This window comes from Numida meleagris, chromosome Z, assembly GCF_002078875.1.
Source record: "Numida meleagris isolate 19003 breed g44 Domestic line chromosome Z, NumMel1.0, whole genome shotgun sequence".
NCBI lineage: Eukaryota > Metazoa > Chordata > Aves > Galliformes > Numididae > Numida > Numida meleagris.
Window position 1 is genome coordinate 44,127,833 of NC_034438.1, and position 24,353 is coordinate 44,152,185.

At 38.6% G+C, this 24,353-nt stretch overlaps 1 protein-coding gene across 3 annotated transcripts in view; it reads right to left on the reverse strand.

Moving 5' to 3' along the window:
- AUH (AU RNA binding methylglutaconyl-CoA hydratase) overlaps nucleotides 1–1,085 on the reverse strand; it is a 134,650-nt gene extending 133,565 nt beyond the window's left edge. Inside the window, exon 1 of one of the 3 annotated variants that reach the window (XM_021379698.1) lies at nucleotides 763–1,085. In XM_021379698.1, coding sequence (XP_021235373.1) covers nucleotides 763–967 — 205 coding nt within the window. In that variant the 5' untranslated portion in view covers nucleotides 968–1,085. The remainder of the gene's footprint in view (nucleotides 1–762) is intronic. The other 2 variants (XM_021379695.1, XM_021379696.1) reach the window with 2 other exon arrangements.

A 24,353-nucleotide genomic window follows, 5' to 3' on the forward strand; every position in this document is an offset into this window, starting at 1 on the left:
GGTGAATAACCTTTTCCAAACACACACCTGGCCTTCGCCTGACACAGCTCCATGCCATTGTCTCGGGTCCTGTCATTGGTGGCCTACCATTCCTAGGTTTTCTGCACCCAAAAGGGAAGTAACAAATGCTAAAAGAGATTCAACATCTTCAGATGAAGAATGCCCCCAAAATCCAATGAATACCAAAACAAAGCAGTAAATACAAAGTGTTGTAATGCACTGGCTGCAAATTACAGTGATTTTTTGGTCAGGTGGATTAAAACAAGGGTCGTGGTACAGTTGAGGAAAATAAGGCTAACAACAGCTGACAGGAGGAGGAGCTATGAGGAGCATGTAAAGTTTGACAGAAAAGCATGAGGTGGGCTGTGACGCTGAAGCGAAGCTTCCCAAAAAAGAAAACGTGGGTACAACTTCGATGCCCCTGTCTGCCCATGCAAACAAGCACACAGCAGGCGTGGGATGCTGTCTGGTTGTAGCAGATAGCCGCTAAACTTCATTTTCTGCCAGCAAAGTGGCTAACAGATGAGAGACACATCCAGGAGAGTATTTTGAGAAAAGTCAGGAGAAGGGCAGCTGACCCACTTCTGCAAGTGACAGCGGCTCCGCAGCACCGGCGCGGAGAGGCTGAGCGGGAGCCGCAGCCTGCTCCCCGCCGCCGGCAGCCCGCCCAGCCGCGCCTCCCTTCTGAACCCGGTCGCATGTAGGGTTACGCCAGGACAGTAAGACCGCGCAGAGGAGCGGCCGGCGCCTTTCCCCTGTTACCTTTGTGCTCTTCATCCAGGTACCGCACTCGCAGCTCCTCTTCTTCCTTCGCCTCCGAACCGTAGCTCCTCCCAGCTGAGGGGAGAGCGGCGGCGCCCCCTCGCACCGGAGCCCGGGGGCTGAGGGCGGAGGAGGTCGCAGCGGCCGCAGCAGCCAGCCTGAACCGGCCGTGCAAGAGGCCCAAGCCGCCCAGCGCCGCCGCCATACCGATGCCTGCACGCCTCAGCCGCCGGCTTCTCTCTCGCACCCACGTGACCGGCGGCGCCACGCAAGCGACGCTGCCAGTTCCCGCCCCTCCACCGTCTCCGAGGCGCGAGGGCCCAGCGCGGTATTGGGTGCGTCTGCGTACTCAAGGACCGGGGTGGAGGCATTGGTCGCCGCGCTTCGGCTACGTGGGTCTGGGGGGCCATTGTCACCGACCTGAGCTGCAGTGTTTGGAGCAGTAATGAAGCTCCTAAAGCTGAGAAGTTTGTCTTCGTACACTGAGGTTGGATATTAGGAGGCTTTCTTCTCAGGTGGAGTGGTCAGGCGCAGGAACAGGCAGCACAGGGGAGTGATGGAGTCACTGTCTCCGGAGGTGTGCAGTAATCATGTGGATGTGGCACTGAGGGGGTTTGAGAACTGAATACAAGCCTTTGTGCACCCTTTTTATCCCTGTGAATTGTAGAAGTTGGTGTGCCTGACTGAGGGGAAAGCAAAGTGGGGATGCCCCGACTGTCACTTGTGCTCGGTCGCTGCTGCATTCCTTGCATCCCGTGTTGCTTAGCAGGTCCTCTGCTGCCTGCCTTCTGGAGAGAGGAGAGGCTAAAGATAATGGCTTATTTGTTCTTGCAGAGCACCGTGAAGGGCAAGTGAGGGGGAAACAGACGTTTGCCTTCCATTTATTATGTTTTACTATTTAAACCAGACTGTAGCTTGTGATTAGCAGCCTGTTCCAGTAGTGCCGGCAGTACCCAAAAGATGTTTCCATCACAAAGGAATAATGAGTGACTATTCTGGAAATTTTGGTTACAGTTGAGGAACATTTTATGAGAATGAATTTTGAAAGATAGTACTCAGTTATATCTGTGGAAGCAAAGAGGCAGCGCTTAAAGACACCGGATAAGATAAAAAGACAGTAGAGACAGAACTAGACTCACTGCCATGCTGTCGTATTGCCCTGAAGCCAAAGGCAGATGTGTTGTCCCTGCTCAGCTGTTACGTGCAGTGATTCCCAGACTGCTTGGCTCAAGGACTCAGAAGTGCTTTCCTGAACAGAGGTCGGCAAATGGAATCATGCCTAACAGCCTCATATCTGATGTACAAACACCCACGATCATGATTAAAACTCAAATAATTTTCTAAGTACCATTTTCTTTTACATAGTTGCTACTTTATTATACTTTTTTCGCATAGGAAGGGAAAAATATTTAATTTTTATTGAATTTTTCTGCATTTTCTTACATCTGCATTGCTAGAGTATGTTTACATTCAGATAGACATCTAATTTCCAGTAGCCTCTTGAGTGGTTTTTGAAAACAGAATTGTTGAGAGAATTAGTAATAAAGTATAGGTACCACTGTAACATTAAAAAAAAAAACAAACTCCTAAAGACTTTTTGCTCTCCACCAAGTAAATGATTTTTAAATAATCAAATTTTGAGTTACAAGCTGCAGCAGACATAAAGATGTCTGTTAAAGTTATTTCATTCTTTGAACTGTGTCTCTGTATTAATGCTTAAAACTGCATGATACATAAATATGTTTTATTTTGGTTGTTTAGTAGTACAGTACATTTTGCAGTACTGTAGGTTCATCTCCTTCCATTGCACTGCCATTCAAGCATGAACTAGTACTCTTTGAAGAAAAATTTTCCATATTCTGGTTCCCTGTTTTTTTCCTCTGTCATTTAGTTCTCCTAAAACAGCTCTAAAGTCAAAGTAGGACATAGAAAGCGCACTTAGTTATAGAGGGGAAGAGTATTGACATGCAGATTGTTATGAAACTCATATATACTAATAAGAAAAAAAACTAGAGCAACCAAATCAAAACTGTTAAGTAACTATCTAATTACATATGATGTTCCTTGGTGACCTGTTCACTTCTTTACACAGAAATCCAAATATTGATGCTTGGTGATGGGTAAAATAAATTGATAAAGCAAAAAATGTGTAAATCTTGACTCAGCATCCCGTATGCCCAGAGAAGCAATGTTCACATGAATGAAAATGGAACCAGTATAGATGGAGAACAGCAGTTCTCTGCATTCAGCTATTACTTGTAATATGGTCACTCAATCATAAGCTAATCTCGGAGAAAACTGAACAAACAAACAAACAAAAACACCTAGATGGTTCTTCTCTCTTTTCAATTTTGTGTTTGGAATTGCCTTGGAAAGCCTATTCATATCAGGTTGTGGGTTCTCACAGTGTGCAGCACGGGGACTGAAGAGGGAAATATGCAGCCCCTTTTTGGCTTCACACACAGCTTTTATTTGAAAACAGCATATATGTCCAGAAACTGGGAAACTGCTTACATGGTTAGCAGCAAGAAGTTTATTCCAAGTGTAATTCCTCACACAACAGTGCAGGCCTTCTGCCGTGATTCTCTCTCTTAATTAAAGATAATGGAAGAATGTGGCCTCTAAACTTCAGATCTAAATTAAATACCTAAGAACATGGAATGTGAAAGTACTTGCGCAAGTTTGGCTAGGCATTTGTTATTATTAAGAATAATGACTGATGATTTGAAATGAGACAGGAAAAATAATTGCACATGTATTTATATTAATATGCAAGTTTACAGGTAACAATGAAAAAGTGCAAATAGTATGTGCAGTAAGGCAGAAAAAGGGTAGAGGAAAAAGAATCTGGGCTAGTTCTAAGTGTCTGATTTTCTTACATTTTGTGTGTAGATAAGGTATAACAAATAGTTTCATTTTCCTTCCGTGAGAGTATTGTGTAGCCAAAGTGAAAAGAATATATTTTAGGGGAAAAGCAGAGCACCAGTTTCTGCTTTTGAAGGTAAATCACATCACTGTTCTTGAAGGTTGTAAATTAATTATCTCTGTAAAGTCACTTGATATTTCAGAGTGTGATCCATTTTCTAAGTTGATTTATAAAGCTTATATACCTCCTACTAGGAGATTTTTTCTCTTCCAATTTTCACTTATTTGCTTTTAATGACAGAATTTTACTGTTCGTTATGTTGTCCAGTTAGCATAATTCATAGCATTTCCAGTCTTGATTTTTAACTTTTTAAAAAGCTTTTGGTAATTCTGTTTGCAGATCAGAACCGAAGGAGGGCCTTAGGTACTTGCAACAGAACTTGGCAGACATTTAGTAAAGAAAATGTTCAGAATGTTATCTAGTGCAGGGCACACAGCTTATCCACAAAGAACATGAAAAAAATCTTCTTTCTTTCTATGGGGCTGGATACAAGCAGAGATAGTGGAAACAGAGTATTTACATAAGCAGAGATTCCTGAAAATTGAGCTATTTGTATGTAATTAGAACTCCAAGTCTTTAAATATGTCTCTGTTTGACCAAAAAAAAAAAGTAAAAACTTACTTTCAATTTTACTGTAGCTCAGCAGAACAGACATTTGCTTACTTCATTAAATAACTAATGCACGCAGGCAAACTGCAACCAGAGCATCACTGGAAACTTTTCTTATGGTGAATGCACCATTTTCAGGTATGTATAAGTAGTGTTAAAATTGTGTATTTTCTCCGGGCTTTTAGAATAGCCTTTATATGAAGCCATACTCGCCTTTCACCTTCATATACTTTTGAGGAGCTGCAAGACTGGCACGACTGTTAGCTGTATCTTAGAGGGTCTTTGTTTTGGTAGCAGAGGACAAGCTCTTAAAACATAGAGAGTTGGATCAGTGAAAGCTTCACTTGAAGCACAGAAACCAAGCTAGAACTGTGCTGGTGTAATTTATATTTGATTTTGGATGGTTGATACAAAATTCTAGTAAAAGGTGGATTTCCCAGTTTTAACTGTGGGCCTTTTTATATGTGGTAAAAAGCTGTTTGGGCTCCTGCTAAAGATATAGTAGACCAACCTTGTCTACTGTATGGTATCTGGAAGAATGAAACTTAGGTATTAGCTCAGATAAGGACAACAAAGATTTACTAACTTATTAGTGAGATTTTCCTCCAAACTAACATTTGATGAAATAAAGATAAAAATCATCTGCAAAACATAAAAAAAAAAAAGAATTTGAAGTAATGATGGACATTTCAAAGAAAGAAAAATTAGTAGCATCACTGCAATCAAGAGGTGAAAAATATTGTATTATGTGTGTTCCTGATGCAATGTTATTTCCAATGGGAAAAAAAATTCCTAAGAATATCTGCACTGTTTAAAGACGGTGCATTTGCCATGAAATGTGAGTTCATACTAGGAGCTAAGAAAAACCCGATTTATGCTCATTAGAAAACATTACAGAAAAATCATCAGCACTTTATAGACTGTTTATCTGATGTAATTCTTTATTACTGCTCGTGAGCAAGCAAGGAGTTAAGCTGTATATTATGTTTCTGAATGGCATAATTAAATTTCCTTCTGTTCTGCAAATTTCTTCTTTTCTGGGGTGGTTTATGCCTAAAGGCAATAACTGAGTTTACTGTGGACAGACTATAGATGATATGTGAAGCTTAAGATATTCTTTACCTTTTTGCTAAAAGCTGCAGCATTTTTAGGAAAATCAGTCACATAGTTGTTGCTTGAAAAATATGTACAGATCACTCTGAAAATAAATGTTAATGTGCTATGATGTAAAATGTATTTACATTCATTGCTTTTCCTTTTTAGTCTTTTATGATTCACAATGTGTTGTACAGAGATCTACTGGCTGTATTTCATTCTTCATAAGAAATGCATCACATTCATTTTTACACCATATGGGGAAAGCACTAGGGGCTTTTTTGATGTTTTATATAGTTTCATTAGAGTAGGTTATCTTTTACATTCTAATCTTAAATGTGTTTTCTTACATTCTTTCCTTTCTGTATACTAATGCAATTAAGACAGTCTGATAAGCTGATTAAACATTTTCAGCTTATACTGTCACATGTAAGAGCTCTTTTAATGTTAAAGAATCTGAATGACCTTATGACCTTAATTTCCAGGACAGAGCAAAAGGTTAAATGGGCACAGATTCTATGTTGTGCATGGATACAAGAGCAGATGAACTGAGATCTACATAAACTAAGGACTCATTCTTTTGTTAAAATTGTTTCCTCTTAACCCTTTTACTATTCATACTTCCCAATATAAGCCATTTTTCTTTGTAAGATCATGAAGATGGAGCCTAGCACCTGCATGTGAGAATAAAACAATATAAAATAAAGAAAAACAAATACTAAGTGGCTATTATTTTTTTTGCCCTGGCACAGACAAAATACAGAGCTACTTACCAGTGGCAGCAAACACCTGTTTCCAAGACAGTAATTTTCAGATTTCTAATTTCTTAACATTCTTTAAAGACATATACTTGTAGATCCTCAAAATTAGGATCTCATCCAAGAGCCATTTTTTTCAATTTGAGAAAATTAAGCATTGGGATAAATTATGTACAAAAAATAACTTCTCTTCATAGTTAACAGTTATTTTTTAGACAGTATTTTTTTTGTGTATGTCACTCCATGTCTGAAAGTTAAAGCTATATTCCAGTTGTCTTATGCTTCATAAAGAATGTTTTACCTCTTAAGCAGAAAACAATATACTGAGTCTTCTCAGCCCTGGCAGCAGCTGGTAAGAAAGGCTTATGTATGTGAGCAGCTTGTCAAAGTGAAAGACTTAGAAACATCTTTTATTTTTATTTTTTTAAGTCTAAGCCAGAATGTAAGGCTGATTATGTCTGCAACCTTCTATTTCAGAAATGGCTTGAAAAAATTTGTATTATTTGCGCTCTTTCAACAATATATGTGAAAAAAGGTTAAGAACGTGGTCTGCTCCTTCAGTAAAGTTCTTTAAATTTGCCATTTTCTGTGATACGTGCAGTCCAACAACATGTGGAAAGTATGAACAGGAATGCAATGTTTCCATGTTCTGGAACAATATTTTAAATCTGCTTACAGGAAGAGGTTCCAAAGATGTTCAGACAAGCTACTAAACTATGAACACAAATTTATTATCATGAAGTATGGTGGCGCAGTTCATGGTGTTATTCTTAATCCATGTATCAGAGTCATCATGTCAAGATGGCTATTTCTTGCAACAGATAAGAAGTACCCTTGGCATCCTTCTCCTCCTTCACCCTACACTGTCAGCCAGTGAAGCTCAAAGAGGGCATTCCATACTTCTTTGGATTCCCGCATCTTGAGCAAAGCAGAAATAAAATGGACAGTCTTTCCAGTAACCACTGCATAAGAGCATGAAGGAATACTGTGGTTTCTTTAGAACAAAGCTTTTGTACTTTTCTTTGTAGCCTGGATACCGCAGCATCTGAGTTCTCTGTCACTGTATGACCACTGTATGAGGTGGGAGCAAGATGGAACCTCTGAGGAAATGTCACTTCTTACCAGGATCTGCTTTGACCTTGGGATGGGGTTTTTAGTCAATCTTCTATTGCAACCAGTAGCCCTTAAAACTATAAAGCGTGCAATAGAAATTTGACCCAACAGAAATCCACATGCATATGTCTGCATTGTAATCAAGACACATCATAATAACAGAATTCAACATAAGAGAAAATTTTTTCACAGAAAATTTTTTCACAGATTTTTTTTTCATAATATGAATCAGATTGTGTTGGACTGAAAATATTCTTTAAAAATGGGTTTTATAACTCTTAATACATTAAGCCAATGGCATTTCTTAATATAAATGGCCTACTAAGACAAATTAATGTACAGCCATACTTCCCAACAGTTCTAGTTCTAGAACTGAGTTCTAGTTTTTCAAAATTCAATGTGAAATGCTCTGGCTATGATTTTTCAGAGGTGCTGAGAGCCTGCTGCCTCTGCTAAGCTCATTTACTACTGCATGTAGTCATGAAAGCTCTCTTACGTTAGATACATATGAACAAGACTAATGAACATCTAAAACTTTTGGCAAAGTCTGAGTGTCATAAATGTTACATCAAATATTGTGAACATCTGAAATAAATAACCAAGATGTACAGAGAAATGTAATATTAAAAAATGCAAGTGTATTTGGCATTTGTATTCCTTTCTCTGCCTTTTAAACTGAACACATTTGTGCTTTAATAAAATCTTGCTTACTGGTAGACTTGTTTTCCTTTTACTTAATCTTTTGTTGAATTCATCATAATTTTATGTTTAACGCATCTGTTTGTTGCTGTGGAAATCTCTGGTGTCGCAAATTCAGTTAGAACTTCATGAGAGGATTTAATATAAAAGGAAAACGGGGCTTGAGAAGGCAGAAACCATTGTTCAAATAGCAAAGCCCTGTTAACAAACATAAAGAAGAAAGGATGTTCCAAAGAGTAAGGCAATTTATTATTTTAAGTCTGTTAGAGGAAAATCCTTTATTTTTTCCTCTTTCAACTACAAAAACATAAATGTTTTTAAATTGTGTGTAAAAAACATACAGAAGTGTGTCATAAAATGAAGCTTTCTAAACTTTTAAACTATCTTGTCTACCAAAACAGGACACAAAATGGCCACAATAGTGAACAAGATGAAGGGAAAAAAGATTTTATTGATGAAAAGAGTAGGAGAATAAAGTTTTAATTAAGACGTGGTACATATAGCCTACAGTAATTAAGTGCTGTTTAAAGATTTATTCAAATGAATGTCATTTTCACGAAACAACTTTTCTCTGAGATCAGATTTTTCATCTCTTTAGTCATTTTTTGTGTGCTTTTCTAAGACTCTTACATCTTACTAGCTGTATGTTGGGGTCCACCAGACTAGTCAGATACGGTACATCTAGGAGAAAAAAATGCATTTCCAAAATGCTCAGTGGCACCAAGTGAACTACCTTTCCATTACCAGTGTAAGATGTAAACAGCTGTTACACTGTTATTAATATAAAGCTAGCAACAGAGGTAATAGAACCCTCAGCAGGATTGCTGATGATAGTGTTGCAGTTGATACAAGAGAAGGAAGGAATGTAATCTAAGTGGCTTTTAAATGGGCCCACATGAACTTAGTGAGGTTCAACAAGGCGAAGTGCAAGGTGTTGCACAGCAATCCCAGATATGAGTGCAGACTGAGAGAAGAACTCCTTGAGAGCAGCCTTGCAGAGAAGGACTTGGAGGTCCTGGTGGAGGAAAAGTTTTATGCAAGGCAGCAGTGTGCTTTTGCAGCCCATAGGCCAACCGCATCTTGGGCTGTATCAAAAGAGGAGTGGCCAGCAGGGAGACGGATGCGACTGTCACCCGCTACTCTGCCTTAGCAAGGCCCCATCTGGAGTATAGTTGCATGCAGGCCTAAGGCCCCCAGCTCAAGAAAGATCTGGAGCTGTTGGAGTGGGTCCAGAGGATGGCAGTGAAGATTATTAGAAGGCTGGAACATCTCTCCTATGAAGAAATGCTGAGGGAGCTGGGCGACCTCCCTAAAGCCTTACAGTACCTGAAGGGAATTAATGAATGGGAGGCAGATCAACTTTTTACACAGGTTGACAGTGATAGGACAAGGGGGAATGATTTTATACTAAAAGAGGATAGATTTAGGTTAGAAGTTAGGAAGAAATTCCTTACTCAGAGAGTGATGAGGCACTGGCACAGGCTACCCAATGAAGCTGTGGATGCCCATACCTGGAGGCACTCAAGGCCAGGTTGGATGGGATCCTGAGCAGCCTGATTTCATGGGTGGCAACCCTGCCCATGGCAGGACATTGGAAGTGGATGATTTTTAAGGTTTCTTCCATCCCAATCAGTACTGTGATCCTATGATTCTATTTAAGACAGAGGATATTATTTGGAAAAGAAAGAAGTGAAGAGGTGCTGGCAAGCTTACAAAAACATTTGTGAAAGTCCCAGTACATAGCAAGACATTTACTTTCATAATTACAGTACTAGGGAGCCTTATGAAAAGGATAAACATTATGAAAAGGATAAAAATATCTTTTTAAGATACTGTTTTCCTGAGCATTTCCCATTTAGAATGTTTGCCACCGTCATGCTTTTTAGATATCCCATTCTTAAGACTCCACCTTTTTTCATAGCATGTGTAGGCAGAAAAGCAGCAGAGGATGGGTAGCCCATGCCATCGTGTTACCCAGCTCGCTTTTTGAAAAAATCGGGAGTGAAGTTATCTTTTTATGACTGAGAATACTGGCAAATGTAACACTTTTAAGGAGTAACAGATGCCACTGTGCTTATATGAAAGATGGTTCATATCATTATACTTGATAAAAGATGTAGGAGGGGTGTTTTGTAGACCCTTTCCATTCTGTCCACTTTCTAATGGGCAGAGGGACAAATAGAGTATGCACAGATCTTAACAACACAAGGAGCCAAGAATGTAGCTGGAATGTGCAGCTAAACCTGAGTAGATGGAAACCCATTGCTGACATATGACCTGGGAGATCTAAGAAAAAGGAATGGATATCTCTTTGTCCTCTGTTCTGTCTTCTGGGTTAGACTGTTGTACAAGATTATTTAAATTAGTAAAATATTTGAATATGCACCCTGTATTAGCAACAGCTGCACATCTAAAGCCCTAATCCAAAACCCACTGGAATCAATGAGAAGGTCACACTGACTTAAAAAAAAATGAGATAGGACAGGATGCTAAAAATAAAAGCTTTTTCTTTTAATAAAAATAAAATCTTGGCAATGTTATAAAATTGGGTACTCAGAGGTTGCTTTTAGCCAACCTATTCCATCTTCATAATAAGAAAGGGTTTATGCTTCCTGAGATTAGCTTATTAATATCTAATTGGAAGGCAGGCATAAACTTATTTCAGTCAGCACTTCGTTAAACATAGAAGCATTTCCATGCGTGGGATGCAGAACAGATTAGACATGTTTAACTACTTGGAGGCTGCCTTCAGCAGAGAGCTATTCACTCCAGACCCACCATTGTTCCTTTTTTCCATATCTGAAGGGCAAAAGCAGAAAAGTATTTCATATTACAGTCAGATGCTGCTTAAATTTGTTCACCCACCCACAGCATAAATCGATTTACAATTGCAATAAATGTAGCCATTCAGGCTAAAATTTGCTGTGTTGAATGGCTGCCTCAGGCTTTGGCTAAGTTTAAACTAGAGTGGCCCAGTCCTTCCTAAGATTGCCCTTGCAGGAAATGCATTGTCTTGGAAAAAAAAATTTGTTGCTAGCATTATGTGTCATCTTCATGCCTAGCTACAGAGAATTATACTTTCTCAGTGGCAGCACTGAAATGCCAAGTTCTAACTTTTCACTTTCTGTGAGAAGTCCTGTAAACTGGATAAGCTGCAGTAATTCCATCTTGGAGGGCTGACAGTTTAGAAATGGTCAGTATGAAAAGACAGGTATGCTCTATATAAAAGTGGTTCCACGTGGTAATACTGACGCAGTGCCATATCAGGAGTTAAATCTGCAATTATTTATGATTTTTTCTCTGCTTTGTTTAAAACTGCTTTTAAAGCTATGTTTGTGTATTGTGAATTTAACAAACAAAACAAAATACTATCATCATATATCGCTGCTTTTTTTTCCCCATCAGTGGAGCAATGAGCTTTCCGAAATTAACAGGTTGTTCATATGGCTGAACAAAATTCTACAAAGTAACGTGAGTAACACTGTATGAGCCAGACTGGGTCATGTCTCACTGGAAAAGCTAGGCAGACCTTAAAGATAAATGAGGAAAAAATCTTTGGCTTTGAAATGGTAAGAGACACTAAGGATGGAAGGAAGAAAAGAAGGAAATCAGAGTCACTGTTTATGCTATCCAAACCCACCTCATGAAAGTTTTTTTTTTTTTAAGAAATAAGGTGCAAGATCAATTAATTCTTTGCAATGCTGAGCTTGTCCTTCATAAATGAATTGTAAAATTTCCCAGGGAATGGGTAGGTGACTTTGTTCTGCCCTTTAGTCTGCTTCTCTAAGAAAACCTTGTGTACCAGAATCATATGTAACAGGGTTCCCATGAGGTCAAACAGAAAGAAATAAATGCCATATGATCTCAGCAACTGCAAGACTTTTAGTGCAGTGGAGTGGATATTTTTTCATCCCTGCCAAGAAAAATACCAAAAGAGATCATAAGATCTGCAATTTTCCATTCTATTAAGTGGTAGAAGTACAAGAAAGGACTTCCTGTAAAATTAAACTTTCACCTCTGATCTACACATTTGTTTTTTTCTTCCTAATGGCAAATTACACAAGTAAAGCGATACGCATTTATTAATACATTTTTTTCCTTAAATGGTTTCCAGGCATTCAGTTATGCCTGAAGATTGCTGGGTAAAGTTTTTATTATGTTATAATGCTACCAAATTATTTTGTTTTATTCACTAAGAGGTTTCCAAAGGCTTCCAAAGAAAGCAATACTTTTTACTTGGCAAATGGAAGACAAAACAGCTTTGGGGAAAAAAAAAAAGGCAAAAAAACCCCACAGAAAACAGACACACAGAAAGAAAAAATATGTATATATTAAAGCAGGTAGCTGGAGCTGAATGATTCTTGGGCAATTCTCACAAGATAATATTTTTGTTCATTCAGTTCTCTGACAAAGTGGAAGATCTCAGCTGTATCTTCAGGTGAATTTACACTTAAAGGTGTTTTGAATATGTTTCAAAATAAACACAGTAGAATTCTTGTCCTGCTGAGCTCAATGGTTACCCTCCTACTGGCTGTATAAGAGCCAGGATTTCTCCTTATTTTATCCTGAAAAAAACTTTCCTCATTTTTTCTCATTTTAATGAGAATTCTGACTATTTCTTCTGCTGCCTCTATCTTCACACTAAATTAAATTTATTTTTTCATAATCTTTTTACTAGGAAGAGACAATGCAGCTCCAACCCCCTGCATTTGAAAGTAGCCAAGTATTTTAACTGCTTTAATTTAAACCCTAAATCTAAAGGGGTCTTCTTTTTAGAAAGTTCAGGTTCCTCACCCTGAGAAAGCCATGCTCCGATCCGGTAACAGAAAATGACAGATGTAATAATTGCAAGGAAAATAAGGATAATAAGTCTAGTCAAATCTGTTTTACAGTGGTACATGGTACCATCAGAAAGAAAAATGTTATATTTAAGCTGCATCAGGGAAAAGAATCAATGAAAACAAGCAAGTTATATACTACAATATGAACTAGAAATCCAGTAGTTAGAATTCTTAGATTATGCTGAAAAATATTGAAAAATACATTCTCATGCTTTGGTGTTTAAGTGGATCTTTTCAACTGTGTTGTCTGTGAGTCATTGTCTGAAATCAAGTAGGAAAAAAGTCTTAGAGGAAAAAAAAATGAGTAGTCAAAGGAATTTTCTTAAGAACTACTTTTTCCAAAAGTAATTTTTACATTTTTTTCTACTACTGTAGTCTAGCTAACAAGTTTCGAAAACCTCTTTGTTGTGTGACTTTTCACATTATAAATGTGAAATAACACTCTTACAGCTCTCAAATGTGTGACCATTTTTTTCTGTTTGTCTGCATTTTTGAGCTAAATCAAGTTCCTAGTTAGATAAGAATGCAAATTTTGGTCCAGTGAGGTAAAATTCTTTCATAAAAGAATTGGGTCTCTTTAGTAATATAATACTTAGTGTTATGCAATTAAATAATAGTAGTAATAACTTGACATTTCAAAAAGGAATTGATGAGGTTATAAAGTCATTAATTAGGTAGGGATCTGATACGTCAAGATAGCGACTCTAAAAGATAAGGAAAATAATTTATAAATGAAATAATCCCTTCAAGAAGTGTGATAATTTTAGATATTTACTTCTTAAGTAGAGCAGTATTCCAGAAAGCACTTGTGGAGCAGAAGTAGCAAAACCACTGCCTGACATTTTCATGCATTATTAGGAAACAGTAAGTTTTTGCCAGTGGCTGAAGGCAGACCCAGAGTGAATCACAGAGGCTGTATCAGCATTTTTATGTGCTAGAAAGGAAAACATTATCTAATTGTATAAAACTTCACTCTGCATACTTTTATTTCTAACTATGGTGATAAGCTGTGTTATATAAAAGACTTGATGAAATGGAAGGGAGAGAGGAATAAAAATAAAATATGTCTGAAACATTAACATCTATAGTGAAAGCCAGACTGGAAATCACGAGACAACTCTCTTACTCCCTCTTAGTAAGGAGTGGGAAAATGGCTCCCTCATCTATGGACCCATGACGTCTGCTGCGTATCTTCTCTGCTGTGGTGTTGTCAGTAGCCAATCCACATACAGCTGAGCCTGTGCTGTTTCAGATTTCTGTTAGTGGGGAAAGAAAGAACATGGTTTGCATAGCTATACATATGTACATGAGTTCCTTGATGTTTATCTAAACATTGATTCTTTGATAGTACTCCTAGGGCACTAATCTTATCAGCATTATTCCTAAGTATATTGCAAATACGGGCTGATTTTTATATACAATGACTTCTAAAGAAGAGGACGTTTGTTAAGGAGATGAGTAACTGGGACTGAGACAGATTACAGAACTGCACAAAGTTAGGCTACCTGAGCTTCTCAGGACAGACCTATTTGTCCCCTTTCCCAAGAAAATAACAACCTAGCAGATCCTTGTCTACACTTCTCTTAAAAATTTCCAGCAGTGGAGACACTGTACACTTTGAAAATGGTGTGGTCAAATGCTTCTCAAACTTTCCTGTGTGTTTTTCTGTACAGCACTAATTTTTATCGTTGTTGTTTAAACTTCTTAATTCTCATACCTCCTGAATAGACAGAAAATAATTATCCTATTCTTTGTAACTACATTTTATGTACTTGAAGATTCTTACTTGTTCCCCTCCCAAATCTTTTCTTATTTTAAGTTAATCAACCTCCTTTTTTCCAATCTTTTGATCCTCAATTTGATAACAATCTATTTGTGGCCCTCTAAGGAATTCTTTGCCATTCTTTGAATTTTGCTTAATGTTCTTGAAGGTGGCATACAAAAGAATCATAGAATCATAGAATCCTTAGAGTCGGAAGGGACCTTTAAAAGTCATCTAGTTCATCTCTCCTGCAATGAACAGGGACATGCACAGCAAGATCAGATTGCTCAGAGCCTGGTCAAGCCGGGCCTTGAATGTCTCCAGGGACAGGACTTCCAGCACATCTCTGGGCAAACTGTTCCAGTGCCTCACCACCCCCACTGTAAAAGACTTTTTCCTTATATCCAATCTAAATCTCCCCTTTTAGTTTGACACCATACTCCCTGCGCTATCACCACAGACCCTGCTAAAGAGTCTGTCCCCTTCTTTGCTGTAGCTCCTGTTTAGATACTGAAGCACCGGTATCAGGTCTCCCCAGAGCCTTGTCTTCTCCAGGCTGAACAGCCCCAGCTCTCTCAGCCTGTCCTTGTAGGAGAGGTGTTCCATTCCATGGATAATTTTTGTGGCCTTCCTCTGGACATGCTCCAACAGGTCTTTCTCTCCTGTACTGAGGACTCCAGATTTGGACACAGCACTCCAGGTGAGGCCTCACCAGCACAGAGTAGGATCACCTCCCTTGACTTGATGGCCACACAAATTTAACACTTCTATAGCTTTAATGGAAATACAGGTGAAACTAGGCATGGGCTCCTGCAAAATCCCACTTGCTCTAACTTTTGTTTACAATAAAAAATATTCTGCTCACCACAAAATATCATCATTTTTACATCCTCATTTCATGTCGATCACAGTTTCCTAGCCTACTGTGCATCTGTCACGTCAGAGAGAAGACCCTTACAGGATGTATAGTATCTATTCCTTCTTCCTTGCCCCAAGGCCCATCCCCATGTAACAGAGTAAGATAGCTTGGTCTGTTCATGGTGAATTCCTGTTTTTTTTCCCTTGTTTGTTCACCAATTTTTCAAACATTTACAAACAGTTTGTTCATTTATTCCAGTTTTGCAAGAAAGCAGCTTAATGCAAAATTTCTGTTTTCCCCTCCTGTTTTTTAAACAGAAATGTATATTTTTTTTCCCATACCATCGCCCCACTTCTCAAGAACTACTGCTGCAATATCAGTGATAGCTTTGGATAATAGTAAGAACTATACAAAAAGAAAAAAAATCTTAGAATCCAAGGCTGAAATTCTTCGGTCTCTGCCAATTTGAGTGTATCCAGCTCACAGAAGTGTTCCTGTTCTGTTTTGGTATTGTCTTGGCTGTTAACACTGTTAGAGAATGATAATCCCAAAACATTAAAATCTTAAACTTTCTCTGCGTTATCTATCATTAACAGATCCTTTCTATCCTGTCTCAGAGCAGTAATTTCCTTCTCAGTCATATACTGCTGCTGTGCACATACCCTTCTTGTTCCTGCTGATATATAGCTCGCTTTCTACCTCAGATCTTCATATGTGCTTACATAACTTAAATAGCTGAACTTAGTTTCCACTAAGCAAATTCCATCATTAAGCAAATTGCTCACTTCCTACATTCCCTGTCTTCTACTTTGTGTCCTTAGTATCATTGCTTTGCCAGTTCTTCATATTTTACTCCTCTGACTTGTTGTCCTGATCTCTGAAAAAAAAAAAAAAATCAGAGCTGTTTTCATGTCATCTCTTTATAAAAGTGGTCAGCCCTGTCATTTCACTGTGATCCACAGAATCAGCACTCTCAGATTTCTCAAACTCATTGGTTAAAATCAAATTTTTAAAAACTTTCAGTATTTCAGAATACTAATAGTATTAAATACTTCACTCTCTTCTTCCAAAACTTATTACCAACTCATTCTAAGAACTTGCTGAGTAGTGTTCATACCATTCTGTACCTTCCCTAAAGTCACACCAAATTTCTGCAGAATTTTGCCTTTCTTAACCACCAAGCATCTTTCTCTTGTGAAATCCCAAATAAAGATAATCAAATCAATTCAAATATACATTCCCTGCTTTAACATGCAACCTCATGCAATTTTTTTTTGGAGAGTTAATACTAGAAATCTTTGGAACTACTACTGCTGTTCCAAACTTCTATCAGCCCTTCAAGCCATATGGTAAGGGAACTCAAGTAAGAGAGCTTTTGCCGTGCCTTAAAGGCATTGAGGGTGTTTGGGCTTGCTTCCTTCTTGTGACATTTTGTATACAAAAGGGAGAGTCCAGGGCAAAGTTTACCAAACAAAACCCTGGGAGCTCTGCATATCACAGTGGTAACCACAGAATGAGACAGAACACGTGGTACATTGTACATTCTTAGGTTAGATCCACATACTTTAATAATGGCTTAGAAAACTAGGCTGGTTGGTTTTGCTAGCAGCTTATGCCTTACTTTGTAATTTGCAAAATGAAAATAATGAGATGATAAAGCCTATGATTATTTTCTTAACTGTATATCAGATTTTCAGCAAGGCATGACTTTAACCTGGGATCTGAAAGATTTATTATTTTTTAGAGAGAAAGATTTATTATTTTTTAGAGCACCCTCAGTAAGTTTGCAGACGACACCAAGCTGGCAGGAAGTGTCAATCTGCCTGGGGGTAGCAAGGCCCTACAGAGAGATCTGGACAGGCTGGATCTCTGGGCTGAAGCCAACGGGATGAGGTTCAACAAGACCAAGTGCCGGGTCCTGCACTTTGGCCGCAACAACCCCAGGCAGTGCTACAGGCTTGGGGCAGAGTGGCTGGAAAGTTGTATGGAGGAAACGGACCTAGGGGTATTAGTCGACGCTCAGCTGAGCATGAGCCAGCAGTGTGCCCAGGTGGCCAAGAAGGCCAATGGCATCCTGGCTTGTATCAGAAATAGTGTTGCCAGCAGGAGTAGGGAAGTCATTCTCCCTCTGTACTCAGCCCTAGTGAGGCCCCACCTCGAGTACTGTGTCCAGTTTTGGGCCCCTCACTGCAAAAAAGACATTGAGGCCCTGGAGCGTGTTCAGAGGAGGGTGACGAAGCTGGTGAGGGGTCTGGAGCACAGGCCTTACGAGGAGCGGCTGAGGGAGCTGGGATTGTTCAGTCTGGAGAAGAGGAGGCTCAGGGGAGACCTCATCGCTCTCTATAACTACCTGAAGGGAGGTTGTAGTGAGCTGGGGGTCAGCCTCTTCTCTCTTGTAACTAGTGACAGGACGAGGGGGAATGGCTTCAAGTTGCGCCAGGGGAGATTTAGGCTGGACATTAGGAAATACTACTTTTCTGAAAGAGTGGTCAGACGCTGGAACAGGCTGCCCAGGGAGGTGGTTGAGTCGCCGTCCCTGGAGGTGTTCAAGAAACGTTTAGATATAGCGTTGAGAGACCTGGTTTAGTGGGGTTATGTTGGTGGTAGGTGGATGGTTGGACTGGGTGATCTTGTAGGTCTTTTCCAACCTAGCTAATTCTATGATTCTATGATTCTATGATTCTATCTGTGAGCAGAGCCTTCTAATTAAAATGTATTCTTATTTATAATGTACTCTCAGTATTCCATAAATCTTTAGCTGATGATTGAAATGTTTTTGATAATAATACATGCTACTTTATCTAGTTTTCTTTTTCACTAGAAACATCTGTGAAACAAAAGGAACGAGACTTTCTCTTAAAAATTGTGGGAACACATAAAATATATAGTACACTTCCTGTTGTAGAAGGCTATTTATTAGTCTAAATACTTATGCAATATTTGGCAAATGATCAAACCTAGTTTTTCCTGATGGGATTACAATACTCTAAATTAAAAGCAAAGCCCATTTTCAAGTGACATTTGTCGTACAAACTGAAATGTTTCACTCATTCTGCATGTGGTTGTACTTTCTGCTTGATGGGATAAGCTCCAAATGTTAAGAACAAAGTTTGTATGAAAGTTCTTGTGAGAATTCAAGTTGCCATCTACCAATTTTTCTTGCATGAAGAACCGAAGAAATCTTTTCCTCTAATGTGGGATTTTTTCTATGACTGTTTACTTAGCTTTCTGCTTGATGCTGTACTTAATCAGCTACACTAGAGCAATTCTTTTAATTTCATTGTGTATTCTGTTGCTCTTTAATCCATCTTAATGTTCTTTCCCATAACCTTGGAGTGGTAAAATGGTCACAGCTGAGCAGAAGAACTCCCATTTCTATAGTGAATGTTTCAGAAATGTACTAAGGCATAAATTTAGCAGAAGTTTTGAACAGACACTGTCTTCTGGATGAGGCTGTGAAAAAGTAGCTTTCAGTGCTACAGATGTACAAGTGTTACAAAAATTACTCAGCACCACATGCAAAACATTTTCTTTTCAGCTCAGGTGCAAAACCTGTTATACAAACCTGTTTATTAATTACCATTATTGTTTCTTAAGAGTTTTTGATAAGTTTTGAAAGAAAACTGTGTCAGTATGTAACAGTAGCTTTTGAATCTGTGTCACCATCACATGTGTACTCAAAACCCATGCAATGCTTAGCATGTTGCACAGAAAAAATGTGCTTGGTTCATATTTCATGTTATAAATAGACAGGCAAACACGTACACTGTATCATTTCCAAGAAAAACACTTCATATTCCAGTTACCTTTATCTCTTTTCATATCTCAGATTTAGTAATCTCTTTACAGAGTTGCAGACTGTCCTTGGACTTTCAGTCAACCTTGAATTTAAATAGAAATTATTGGCATCTATAGTTTTCTTTCTTTTTTTTTTTTTCATTATCTAAGTGATTTAATAGCCATGAATGGTCCTGAATGAAATTGAAATGAGAAAATCTGCTGCAGTTCAGGATAAATCACCATTTGCCATACACAGGCAACTGCCCTTTGTGTATTTTCACTTCAACTGATTCAGGGATACTTGGAGAGTTGGTGAAAAAAGCGTGTGTATTTTTTCTTAATTGAATCATCTTGTGACCCAATCCTTTCTTACCTTTCTAAGGAACACATTTTCCTTACTTGTGTAAAGGCTTTAAGTGGCAACCAAAGTTTTTTGGAGGTGGTGGTTGCTTCTTTTTCCTATGAAGTACTTGCAACAATTAACTACTGTTTTCAGAACAAAGCATTTTCAAATACAGTAGAGAAAATGTTTAACAAAGCTGAAGTTGACAATCTAGGAAAATAATACTGAAAACCAGTTATTACACCATGCTCTGAAAAGAAAGACTTCTGCAATAAATAACAAGCATGGCCTGAGCTATCAAACTGCAGTTAAATAACCAAGAATGGCCCGGCTGTTGTTGCTTTGCCTTTTTATATTCTTCCCATTGCCAGTGTCTCTGTTACATTGCGCAAAAAGATTCTTCCACAACAAAATGAAGTCCTTGCTGAAGACAGCTTTCCATTTCCCTCATCTGTTGTACATGTAAATAAAATGTTGCCAGAAAAAAAAAATGCCAAATTAGAGCCACAGTAAGGCAGTAGAATTGAAATTAGCTCATTTCACAGGACTCATGAAAAAAATATAGATAGAAAGCATCTTGTTTATACAAGAATAAGCCATAATATTCAAACTAATTTAAATCCTTCAAATATGCAGAGTCTCACACCTGAGGAGAAACAGCCCCAGGCACCAGGACGTGCTGGGGGCCTCCCTGCTGGGAAGCAGCTCTGCGGAAGTGAATCTGGGGGTCCTGGTGGGCACTGCACTGAACATGAGTCAGCAGCATGCTCTTATCACTGAGAAGGCCAATGGTATTCTGGACTGCATTAGGCAAAGTATGGCATGCAGGTCAAGAGAAGTGATCTTTCCCCTACCTCAGCATTGCTGAGGCCAAACTTGGAGAGCTGTGTCTGTATATGAGATGGGATCACTATTGTTACTGAGGGAAGCTTTCTGAGATCTGCCCAGTGAACATCTTGGTCAGCAACTGAGAAATATGCAAGTAATTGCTCTATGCAGAACCAGTGTATTTCAGGTTTAGGTTTTGGTTACTGTGATCCACCCCAATGCTCTTTTAGGACAAAAGTCCACTTCCAGACACATTACAAAGACATTGTGCAGGAAGAGTTGCACCAGGGGAGATTTAGGCTGGACATTAGGAAATACTACTTTTCTGAAAGAGTGGTCAGGCGCTGGAACAGGCTGCCCAGGGAGGTGGTGGAGTCACCGTCCCTGGAGGTGTTCAAGAAACGTTTAGATATAGCGTTGAGAGACATGGTTTAGTGGGGTTATTGGTGGTAGGTGGATGGTTGGACTAGGTGATCTTGTAGGTCTTTTCCAACCTAGCTAATTCTATGATTCTGTGATTCTATGATTCTAAGAGAAGACTCTGGCATATAGTCTGTGGAATCTCTCTGCAATCCCTTGTACCACACATAAGTAGAAATAGTCTCTTACTTAAGAAGCATTATCTCATGAATTTTATATGAGTAGAATATCAGAAGAAAAAAAAAGTATTAACACAGCAAACTTGAGTTGAAGCAAGCTAGTGAGTGAAAGAATCAGTGTCATACAGACAGATTGTAATAGATCAGTGATAAAATGGCTCCAGCAGGCTCTCAGATTTTTTATACTACTCAAACTCATTATATCACTTCCAATGTACAAAGAAGTCCTCTGAGAGGCAGCTGACTTTTTGTAAAATCTGTCATGCTACTTAACAGTTTAACACATCAAGGCTGGTCACAACACATAACACTGCACAGTCTGCAGAGGATTTTGATTGTTTTTTGTTTGGTTGTGTTTTCTTGTGGGGTTGGGTATTCTGTTTATTTGTTGGTCTTTTTTTTTTGGAAGGTACAGTTTACTTGTCAAACATCATCCTGCACTTGTTAAGAAGATGGGAGATTTCTGGCAAAATAGAGTGGTTTATAAAGATCTAAGATTACGGAAAAAATTATTGTTCCCTCTGGATGTCATCTGCAGTTCTGTTTACCTTTTTCCATACCTGAAGAGACTAGTGCAGAGATACTACATGAACCACAGACATTTTGTATCCATAGTAGATTCTGATATGGCATTCTCTGTTACATTCTGCATCTTTACTATTTTAAAGATTTCACACCTGCCTACCAGTAGTATACACACCATTATTGTTCACTTTTGTATATCACTGTGTTGCTATGATTTACAGTGAAATTTGTTGGTGCTCTAAAAATCGATGTAGATTAGGGCACACCCTATTGCTTCCTTCCATTACTATTGGCAGTAACTTTTAATCAGTACTGTTTGTTTTTTTCTACATTTGTATTATTTTTCACTATTACAGACATTCCTTGCTAAAAGAAGCTGTAGAGCTTCTTTAAAGTAAGCTCATTATTCTTATGGAAAATGAGAAAATATAAGAAATTCCTTCCAGCTCCCTGCAATATTTCTAGATCACTTGTTGCCTGTCACTGTCTCTTGTCCAGTGTAGTTTTATTTCAACAAATATGTTTTTACATTTGCATGTTCACATTTTTAACTATGAGACTTTTTTTAAAAACGTATCACCAAGCCTCTTTTGAGAATGGGAACTAAATAGTTTATGCCCATACACTGACAAGTATATGGGCTATTGATGTGTATATTGCTGATTGCTTCTATTCCTTCTTCTTCATGGATTAACCCTTGAAAGTTCATTATTTCACTTTTGTTCTCCTCTAGACTCCCTCTGGTATTTCTAAATCCTTAATGGGAACAGGGTCCAGAGAAAGGAGCACTATGTTCTGCTACAATGATTCTCAGTACTTTTTATAATCTTTTCTGCTATTTTATAGGATACACCATTATGCTTTGGTACTTTCTGATATACAGACCATTAACATCCTAGCATTCAGGGTTGCATAACACAAACTCCAAGGAAATCAATGAAATACGTAGTTAGTGTTTTTGTATGTAAAACTTAAGAGTATTTTTGGAGGCCCAAATTGTCAGAAAGAAATGTGTTTAATATCACAGCAGAGAAATATAGATATAATGGATGCCAAGCCTGGCACATACAGTTATCAGGGCAGATTTCGCTTTTTACTTCCCTAAGTTATTTACACAGATGCCCTTTCAGACATTTGCACATCCAGGAATGTGAGTAGCATGGAGAAGTGTTAAGTACTGCCTGACACTTTAGGTTGTGTATACATTTGGGTATGGGAAAAAGAGTGGGAGGAGGAAATACTGACTGTGGTACCCAAATGTTAATAGTGTTTGATGGCCATATAGCTTCCCCAGAACCTTCAAGACCACTACAAGCTTTCTCATCTCAACAGATGTGTTCCTGCTGCTTTTGGAGTCCTGAGACCAAACATCTTCTAATTCTTTCTCCTTCAAGCAAATAAACTCTATGCCTCTGCTCTAAGCTTTTGCTCATAATTCACTGAGTCCTGTTGAGCTGGCACTGAATACATAAAAGTTGAATAGCTGGCTGCCTTCTCTTTCATACATGAGTAAGTCCTCCGTAATTCCAGTGGTATGAGTGAAGTGACTCACCTATCACCACTGTGTCACAAGAGAGCTAGCCTTAGAGATATGAAAATCAGTATGAGTCCATGCCGTGAGTAAAGATTATGTGTTCGTAACATTACTCATCCTGAGCAAGTCCCTTATTGCACACATGAAAGTTTGCTTGAGTAAGAAAAGTAGAATATGACACTAAGCTAAAAGCCTTAGGATTTGGCCTAGTATTTTTAACTGTCAGCTTGGTACTGCAGTGGAACAGTATGTACTACTCATTCTTATGCAACAAATACCAAAAATTGTTTTGTTGTATGCTTGTTGTTACCAATTGCTTGTATTGTGCAATAAAGTGTAAAAGTATTTTGAAAACAATATGGTGTTAATAAGGGCCACATTAATTGGATTCTCTGTGGATTTTCTGCTGAATTCCCTGTACATCACCTATTTTCAAAACCAGATCTATGTAATAGCAAATAATAGAAAAGATTTTTCAGAAGTCAGTATTCTAATAAAACTTCATAAATGTGTTTACGATGCAATTTTATATTTCTATTAAGTACTACAGAAAATAAATGTAGTCTCATAAAATCCATGCTCACATGGACATAGGGGCCAAAACGAAAATATCAGCAACAATAAATGACGATAAATCAGGAGTTACCAGTTATTCATGAATAAAGGAATATTTGGCTATGCACAAGATTATTAATAAAATTTAAGTATGTCATTGTCCTATTCAAGTTTTACTGAATCATAGAATTGAATCACAGAGTCATAGAATTGCTCAGGTTGGAAAAGACCTTCAAGATCATTAAGTCCAAGCTCAGCCTAACCATACTACCCTAACAACCCACCACTAAATCATGTCCCTCAGCACCACATCCAGACAGTTTTTAAAAACACATCCAGGGATGGTGACTCAACCACCTCCTTGGGGAGCCTGTTCCGGTGCTTAACAACCCTTTCTGTAAAGAAGTTTTTCCTGATATCCAACCTAAACCTCCCCTGCTGCAACTTGAGGCCATTTCTCCTTGTCCTGTCACCTGCCACCAGTGAGAAGAGACCAACCCCACTCTCACTGCAATCACCTTTCAGGTATTTGAAGAGAGCAATAAGGCCTCCCCTCACCCTCCTTTTCCCCAGACTAAATAGCCCCAGTTCGTTCAGTCGCTGCTCATAGGGCATATTCTCCAAGCCCTTCACAAGCCTTGTTGCCCCTCTTTGGACCTGCTCCAGCACCTCAATGTCCTTTCTGTATTGAGGCGCCCAAAACTGAACACAGTACTTGAGGCGGGGCCTCACTGGTGCCGAGTACAGGGGCAGGATGACTTCCCA